The following is a 9,556-nucleotide window of genomic DNA, read 5'->3' on the forward strand; positions in this document are numbered from 1 at the left end:
GTACGTAGGACTCGTGGTGTGAAGTGAATGTATAACCAAGTTTAATCTTAATTGAATAAGAGACATAGTGTAAGCAGTTCTGTGCTTATCAAGTTAGCACACTGATAATGAACGAATAAAAGGAGGTTGAAGCCATGCCAACCAAAATAAAGCTAGCATAGGCAATTGATGTTATCTAGCACCGAAAAGCGTAACCTTGTAAAAGAGTTCACTTTGTTTTTTATAAACATAAACGTGAAAATTACGGCTTTTAAAAATTTTGTTTTTTTCAACAAAATTTTCTTCTTTGTTCCACATTCCTTATTCTCATCGAAAACGTAATTCAGAGCTTTTTATCATTTTTTTTTCTTTAGGTCTAAACTCATAGCAACATTATCTAGTGAGTTTAATGAAGGATATTGTCTAAATTTCATGAAAAGTTATGCATCCATGTTCAGGTGCTTGACCGAAGTTCAAGAAGTTTCTGATACATTTCTCAAAAAGTTAATCTTTATTTGTTATATTTGAGGGTGAAAAAATCTTTGGTATCTGAAAATTCCCGTTACAATGTATTCATTTATTATTTTATATATCTTGTTTCAATGCAGCACTAAAACAGTTGAAGGAATGTTTAAACGCTGGCAACAGGAGGAATTTGTGTGTGAATTTGATGACATTGAGATGATTCTGAAGCTGAGATGTTCTCTGTCGCAAATGATGTTATCAGAATGCAGTGAATCAAACGCTAATCAGATGAAGTCATTTCTTCTATCATCTCTGTTCAATCTTGTTGAATCGTCTAGAAAAGCCAAGAAATATGAGGTTACGATTTATTTTCATTTTTTAATAATTATTATTTTTATATTTTGAACGTTTTGATTCAGGTAAGTGAATGGGCTCTAACGAAGTTGAAGAAAATAATTTTGAAACCTGTGAAAAATGTTAATGATGATTTCATAAAATTGCAACTGGAAGAAGCATTGCTGTTTTGGGTAAGAGGAGAAGTAGAAGTGAGCAGACATCAGTTCAGTCAGCTCTGCAACCTGGTCTGTTGTTAACCATCACTTACCATCGTTTCCTATAGTTTTTTTAAATATATACCACGTTTCATTTAGTTTTAAGTCGTTCTTATCTTAAAAAAACTTTCTTTTGAATTTAGAAATAAATAAATGTAATGATTCTGTTGAAATGGAATTTCGAAAAAAGATTTAGCTTTTAAAAACATAATTAATCTTTAAGTTTAAGCATCAAACTTTAAACTTAAATCAATTTAGAAATTTAAGTTCTGTTATGTATGTTATAAATGTTGTAGAAGTCTGAAGACACCTCCTTGTTGGCGAAATGTTTGATTCTGTTTGGAGACCTGTTAGTTGAAACTCAGTCAGAAAATCCTGCTGTCATCATGGATTCATATTATAACAAGGTAGAGCTTCAAGCCTTGGCATGTGTTCAAATTTTATGGTCACACAATTAATTAATTGACATATTTTTAAAAACACTAAACTGTATATGTAATATATCATACATTTCTAAATGTAAAATAATTTACACTGGTCAAATTTTGATACAACAATTCACAGGCCATCAATTTAATGTCTACGTCGTCGTCATCTTCCTCTTCACACATCGTCGATGTTGAGGTTGATGCTGTTTATTCCCTGGCCTCATACGCTGATGGTATGCTTTTAACATTCTATATTCAAAACATTTCTTTACCAGCCACCCACTACAAGCTTTAAGCTTTCTATTTATTGTTTTGTATAACTATCATCTATTTCATTTAATTTTGTTTGTTAAAATTGTAAAAACGCTTTTATTGTTTATGATTAAAATGTTGAAAGTTTTTGACATTAAAACAAATTATATTGTGTCGTGTGATGTGATATTTTTATTACATTTTTAAAACAAGCTCGTGCTGTGTGGTGTGAATGTTGATGTCATCATCAGCTCAATACAGGTTGAAGATTGACTACATGAATTCGTCTTTGCACGAGGAAAAGTTGAACCTTATGCATCAGGCCAAATTTGAAATTAATAGAATGAACGAACTGAGCCAAACCAATAGGTCGTTCCATTTTTTCAATCTGTTTAACTTGGGATGTTTTATTTTGTAATATTGATTGTGTTTGAAGCTGTTTTAACGGAATGCTATTTTATAAATTATTGAATAATGTTGTTTTTTATATTAGAAAAAAAAGGTTTAAGGTCTTATAAAGTCTTCCAAAGTTCAAAGAAATCAACATCGCACAAACAGCTTATAAGAATACGTGCTAAACATATTCGAACCTGGTCATTGCAGGCTTGAAATTAATAGAAAGCAAGCATTGCATTGGAGAAAATAAATTTTAAAATAAGCATAGGTAGTGAGGGAAGAAAATGGAATAAAATACAGAGTGGGGTCACAGAATAAAAAAGTGTGCTAGTGCAGATAAGAGAAGATGGATGAATATTGAATGTGGGCAAGTAGGCACAGTGGTCGGTCCAAACAAGACATATGGAACTAGTGAGACTACCATTTGGCGGGACAACTGAAAGGAAATCAAACGAACACTTCAAAGATTTATTAAAGGCGGATATGAAAACGTCCTCACAGATAGCAAAGGAGATTAAAGATAGGTTGACAGGGTGTACTTAACACATATTTACAGAGAAATACAAGTACAAAAAGGAAGAATCATGTTATGTATATAATTAAATTTGAGTGATTGTTATTAGTGTTTTTAAAATAAAATAATCTCGACGACATTATTTAATTATTTGCCAGCCGGTATTACAAAATGCAAGAAAGACATTTGCAAATTGACGAGAGGGAACTGAAACAAATGAAAGAAGATTGTGACAAATTTTTCATTTACTCAATTGAAAATTACTTAAAGTGAGACAATATTATTCAACTCAAAATTCAATCGAGTTGCACGCAAACAATTTATTTTCAGATGCCTACTAAAGAGTTCCAAATATGATTCGTGCATTTATAGATTTGTCTCATTATGGTTTGATGCCAGCCCATCATGTAACTTTATACATATACTGGAAGTTGGTCTTCTTGCTAATTTTAATTTTGCACCACCTGTTTATTGTATTTTTTCCAATTAATTTTGTTTTCAATTAATTATGTTCGTTTAATTAATTAATTGTAATGAGAAACTGAGCGATCCCTTCATTGCTCAGTCGTTCAAGGCATACCTGGTTCCATTCTTGAACGCTTTCAACTGCTTGGATGATGTTTGACATTGAACAAACGCCTCTAACACACTGTTGATCGATGGTGTTCTTATTTTTTCACTTAATATAAGATGGCTTATTTTCAGAACTACCTGCCAAAAGTTCCGACATACAAGTTCGTCCCACTCATGTACCAGCTGGCTGCAAGAATGAATCTCGACAATAACAAATTTCAGTCATTATTGCTTCAAGTAAAATTTTAACGCTTCTTATTGATTTGAATATCGTTATTGTTATAAAGACTTTTTATAGTATTCAAAATACTTCATGCATCAATAAATTTGTTAGACTGGAATGTCCATACTCTATTCTCCCCATTGTGCACTCTATTGGAAGCAAGAACTGCGCTGGCGTCAAACGATTTTTTATGTTATACAGGGTACGGCCGGACAGAATGTGAGCCTTTATGACAACTGATTGGAACGACGCAAATGCTTCTAGGTCAACATTAAGTTCTGATGCTATGTATAGTTTACTTTCTATATGAAATTCCGTGCATCACGGACAAAATCAAAACGATTTTTACAGTTATTTTTTTATTAAAATTTAATTTAAAATAACTATATATTTAAATTAAAAATAGTGAAAGCCAGTAAATTGGGCTATATTGGAATTTGGCCAAAGTGGTTTGATTAAGCAAAAATTTAATGCATGGTTGTTAAAGGTTAAAAGTTAATGGTGCATGGCAGTTAAGTTTTAAGAGACAATTAGGCCGAACTTACGTTTTGAGAAAGGCTCTCATTTCAGTCCATTATCAATATGCACGCAGCTGTATGTAAAAGATGTTTCGATTTTAATGCGGCAGGTAAGGGTGATGTTTTTCAAATTTATTTTTAATGCGTTCAACAACAGGTAGCGACGATTTTTGTATTCAATTCATAATTTTATATTATCGCTTCCATCTGTCCAAAATATAGATTGCATTTAATATCAATTGTTGCTATCCCGGCAAAAAAATGACAGCCGTCGTGTATAAAGAGAATGCACTGAGAAGCCGATATGGGAAGAAAATCTGAAAACCACACATGTCAATCAAATGTATCTAAGCGCCAAAAACACGGGCAACTTGAATGTGTGTTGTTCCATGTGTCTCACTGGGTGAAAAGGAAAGCTTTGCGTGCATTCATAAATTAGCTTGCACTTAAGCAAGCAGGGATCTTACAGAAACTCATTATTGGCAGGGTTAAATAACTGGATGCTGAAGAAACGAGTAAAAACTCAAATGCTGGCACCCATACAAAAAAATTTTACTTGGTTTTTTTGTTAGATTGTCTATTTATTTAATTTTTATTTATTCAATACGCTGTCAAACAGTTCTCGAAAGACAATTCACATAATGCATGAAAAATTAGTCCAAAATAATAGATAACATGGACAAAAAGCCGTAGCTAATGTTTTGCGAGCTACCACACGCAGCAAATTAAATGTTTTTCAAAGTTTCTTGTTGATGTTGCTACTTATTTCTTCTGCGTTACATGTGGCAAATTATAAATATTTATTCAAAGCGCGTGTCAATTGAAGCAATTATGAGTTATTTGAAAACAACTTTTTTAATTTCTTATTTGAATTGCGCGTGTCAATTGAAGCGATTATGAGTTATTTGAAAACAACTTTTTTAATTTCTTATTTGAATTCAGCTGATGCAAACTAATAAATAATAGGGATTTACTAGCTTCGTTTCAATCCCATCCTTATAAAATTTTGTGACTCAGTAATTAATAATTTATTAAGTTGAATGGTTTCATTTATCATATTTAACTTTATTTAATTTTTTGTTTATTGTGTTGTTGTTGTTGTTTGATCGTGTTATTTATTTCTAAAGTGAATTATAATTATTTCTCAAAAAAGTTGGTTGAAAGATCTTCACTGGACCACCCACATCATGTGCTGCCCATCGTAATGTCTCTGGCACTAGCCAAGTATGATGATGTGTACTTCAAACCCGCGAAGGCCGGCGCTAATCATATCAAGAAAAATTCAGATGAGGTTTTGGCTTTTTACATTTCATTCAACATTTGTAAGATTTAAATGCAGCTGTCCTACATCCAATTCAACTGCTTTGGGTAATTTAAATTATGAAAGATCTTGTATATTTACAATTAGCCTGTTTATTAAAATAATTGAAATGCGTTTTATTTGTTTTTAAAAGCTATTTTTCAGATTGAACCAAGTTTTGTTTAATGTGTATATTATATAAATAAATTATATTATACTTTTATTAAATTATACTTATATTAAGTTTTGCTTAATGTGTATATTATATAAATCTATTCAAAAGGCTTCAACTTTTCAAATGTTTATTTTGGCAACACACAGCAGAGAACAATGGCAGCTCAAAATGTCATCTCCAGAATCAAACAATACAAGAATATGTCCAAAATCGTGAATGATTTAGAAAATTTGAACAAGGCTTACATTGAATTAGCCTATTGGAATGTGGATAGATTCAAAGAAGATTCTAGTTTGTATACTTTACTTTTGCATGCACGTCGTTGTATAACTAAGCAAAGAAATTAAATTTTCCTACCTTTTTTATGACTTACTTGGAAAATTATTGTAGCCCCTGCGCGGCATCATCAATTTAGTTATCTCGCATTCCTGAGTGGCCAGGTTCCTAAATGCAGCTGCAACTTAATTTTGGTTCTATTCAATAGTTTAAAAATGTTTGATTGTTATCATTATCAGTAATCATGATTATTATTATTATTCTTTTTATTGTTGTGTTATTATTATTAGAATTAGAATTTGAATAAATTATTTATCTAAAAAAATTATTATTATTATTAATGGTTATTATTATTGAGTGAATATTTATACACACTTTATAAAAAATTCAAAAGCAAAGAAGTTTTTCCAACATTACGCTTCAAAAAATTTTGTTCCTAACTGTTGTCTAACCACCATTATAAACAAGTTCATTATTAATATTAAAAGTATCATTATCACCAGAATCAATTGTGTGTGCGTGTGCGTGTGTGTGCGTGTGTGTAATTTTTCTATCACATCGTTGTGGGTGGTTGATGCATAAAGCTGTCTTGTTGAATTTATTGCTTTTAACAAACATATATCACTGTTCATCAAATTTTAATCATTTCAGAGCCGATAAAATTAAATGACAATTTGTCCCTGAAAAAAATCCGATCATTGAAATGTATTGCGGTCCCTACAGTTCATTTTCCAGTAAGTCAAACTTTATCAAAATATTTATATGCAGTGATATGCTTAGTATTTAATCAGCAGGCCAAGATTGAAATTGTTAATGTGCATTTGAATGATAGTAATCATTATTGCGATCGACAATTCCTTCTTAATGAATCCCAGAGGCATCGTGCAACACACAGCATGAAAGCGCGCCAACGGCATGAGGTAGGCAGACGTGCGAAGATCTCGTTGCCATCAACCCTCTCCATCATTACACAAAAAAATTTTGTATAAATAATACGATGGCTTGGACAATATTTTTATATTTTATATTTTTCTCCAATTTCATTGGTCTAAATATTGAAACCAAAAAATGCTTTAACATAGTTGATGATGGTCCCCATGATAACTTCTTTAGGCAAACAACTCGTTAATATTAGAAACACATCAAATAAAAATTGGCCATCAGTTCAATTATGCAACCCTTTTCAACTCTATCATTTGTTCAGCCACTTGACTGTCGATATAACCTTCTATCTTATCATTTAGGTGTAATCCGCATAACTTTTTTTAATTTAATGCCTTTATTAATGTTCTGCAGTTTCCATTTGAATGCCTACAAAAAATAAACAAAAATTAAATTTTTTTTTCTACAAAGCCGTTATTTGTTTATTAAAGCTATTAAACTGAAAAACAATTTGTACAGGCCAAGGATCAGGTAAAAATTTGTCTGACTCCCTGGTTGCGCCTCAGTTACTTTGAGCGAAATGAAAATGTCATACAAAAAATATTCAATTTTATTTTATAACTGCATATTTCTGAAAATAAAAGTAGGTGAAATTTTGTAGGCTTTAAAAAACTTTCACTTTATACAACATGCACGGACAATACAATAAGTAATTTAAAAGAAGATTTCCTAATTTTTGTATAGTTTCAAATTACAATTTAATCGTTAAATTTATCTTAGAGATTTAACATTAAATTAATGCCTATTTTTTCAATCTTTAAAATTTACGTAATATAGATTACAAAATTTTTTAAATCACAGCTGCATTTTCCTGTTTCAGTAATTATTGCTTTTTGTCTATTATTTATAGGTTAATCCCGGTGCAAAATATAAAAACTTTGTATATGTGGAGGGTTTTGAGGGAACATTTACGCTGGCTGGTGGCATCAACCTACCAAAAATTATAACGTGCAAGGGCTCAGATGGCATATCTAGAAAGCAGTTAATCAAGGTTGCTCGAACTTTTCTTAACATTACTAATTTCACATTTTATATTCTGTCAATTTTTTTCATTTTTTATAACCTAGCGCGTCTCGCTCAATGTCGTAACAAACAATTTTTTACAATCGGTTTCATTCAACAGAAACTGCAGTACTGCATGTCCTATCAAATTTGTTTGAGACTACAGACGCTCAGAACACATCATTACTATCGTTTCTGGACATTTCAGCGGCGTTTGATTGCGTCATCCATGATGTTCTTTTAACAAAGTTGCGTCAAAATTATGGCATAACAGATAATGCACATGAAAAGTTCAGATCGTACCTATCGAATTGCACATAACAGATTTCATTTAAAGTTCACTATCTGAAAGTTTAATTACTGCATCAGTGGTTCGTCAAGGTTCGGTTTTGAGACCCGTCCTCTTTTTGCTGCACACGTCGGACATAATCAGTGTTCGAATTGTGAAAAAAGAAGTAGGGGGTCATAAGGATTGGCGGGTGAAGTTTTGAATGTACGGGTTTGACCCCCCAACATTAAAATTAAACGAAAGGTGGAGGGTTTTATTTTAGAGATAGGGGGTAAACCCCCCCAACCCCCCCTTCAATTCGAACCCTGCCAATAATCAGTTCTTATGGTTTTGTCTGTCATGCGTTTGCTGATGATATTCAGGTACTGGTCACTAGTCCTCCGAGTTCATTAAAATTTGAGATTGCTTCCAGTTGGAACACGACAGCAGTTATCTGTTAAAATAGGAGATGTTGATATATCATCTATCAATACAGCTTCCAACCTAGGTGTCCTGCTTGATAGCAAATTGTCAATGAGGGACCACATCAAAAAGATTTGTGCCTCGAGTGTTATCTGCCTGAGAAACATGTATCGAATCAGACAATCACTAGATAAATCAACATTGGAAACGTTGGTCAATGCCTTCATTACATCTCGTTAAGATTATTGCAGCAGCTTGTTTTATAAACTACCAGACACATCATCAATCACAATCCTTCAGTCAATACAAAACAGAGCTGTGAAACTTGTTATCGGTGGCCTAAGATTTGATCATGCAACACCGATCTTGAACGAGCTTCACTGGCTGACGATAAATAAAAGAATAGTCTTCAAGATTGTAGTCCTTACGTTCAAATCATTGTCACCAGAATATATGCCAAGAAAATTTGCCAAAAAAACAACCTACATCGACTTTCCATCTCAGGTCGGATGATTTGAATTTGCTGTCTGTGCCAATAGCACGTTTGCAAATTAGTTCAAGGGACATTGCAATGTCGTTTACACCGGCGTTGAGAAGATTTGGACTTTCATTGGAATTATTTAAGAAAGAATTGAAAACATTTTTATTTTCTGTTAAACTGTGAAAACTGTGACTTTTTAATTTTTGTTTTTTAAATAGAGTCACGTACATTTTGTTTTTTAATAAGAGCGCTCTTGAAACAGTTTTAATTGCCGCTAACAAATTGCTCTTAATAAATAATAAATAAATAAAATATATATATTGGCTTGTTTTGTAATATAACCAATTTCATATATATATATATGCAGTGTACGTACCTGTAGAAGCAGAATAGAAGCGGTATAGTTGACGTAATAGCATGATGTACAAGTAGTATAGAAGTAGCATAGATTATTACATAACAATTTTCTATGACAGTGAATTTGGTTATGTAAGTATAGCAGTAAAGAACTTATATAGGACCGTGAGTTAATAGACGTTGGGGCAGTTTAAAATCTTTCGCGTTTAAATATTGATGATATATAGTTTGGTTCACCGTTGTTGTTCTGTCGATTATTATTCTCTCTCTCTCTCTCTCTCTCTCTATATATATATATATATATATATATATATATATATATATATATATATATATATATATATATATATATATATGTGCTAACGTCCTACCTCGGGAACTGATTGATGTATGTATGTGCTAATGAAAGCGGTTTGATTTATTGTTTTTTTAT

At 31.9% G+C, this 9,556-nt stretch overlaps 1 protein-coding gene across 1 annotated transcript in view; it reads left to right on the plus strand.

Annotated features, from left to right (window-relative positions):
- Window positions 1-944: 944 nt before the first annotated feature.
- The window catches only part of HELRODRAFT_79596 (hypothetical protein), a gene marked incomplete at both ends in the record, with an annotated part of 12,423 nt that continues 3,811 nt past the window's right edge, over window positions 945-9,556 (plus strand). Inside the window, 11 exons of the mRNA XM_009019758.1 lie at window positions 945-1,032; window positions 1,302-1,402; window positions 1,560-1,656; window positions 1,927-2,044; window positions 2,744-2,854; window positions 2,916-3,015; window positions 3,291-3,395; window positions 5,053-5,190; window positions 5,524-5,665; window positions 6,302-6,384; window positions 7,443-7,583. Of these exons, the coding sequence (XP_009018006.1) occupies window positions 945-1,032; window positions 1,302-1,402; window positions 1,560-1,656; window positions 1,927-2,044; window positions 2,744-2,854; window positions 2,916-3,015; window positions 3,291-3,395; window positions 5,053-5,190; window positions 5,524-5,665; window positions 6,302-6,384; window positions 7,443-7,583 (1,224 nt within the window). The remainder of the gene's footprint in view (window positions 1,033-1,301; window positions 1,403-1,559; window positions 1,657-1,926; window positions 2,045-2,743; window positions 2,855-2,915; window positions 3,016-3,290; window positions 3,396-5,052; window positions 5,191-5,523; window positions 5,666-6,301; window positions 6,385-7,442; window positions 7,584-9,556) is intronic.

The sequence above is a fragment of the Helobdella robusta genome (genome assembly GCF_000326865.2).
Source record: "Helobdella robusta unplaced genomic scaffold HELROscaffold_25, whole genome shotgun sequence".
Lineage (NCBI taxonomy): Eukaryota > Metazoa > Annelida > Clitellata > Rhynchobdellida > Glossiphoniidae > Helobdella > Helobdella robusta.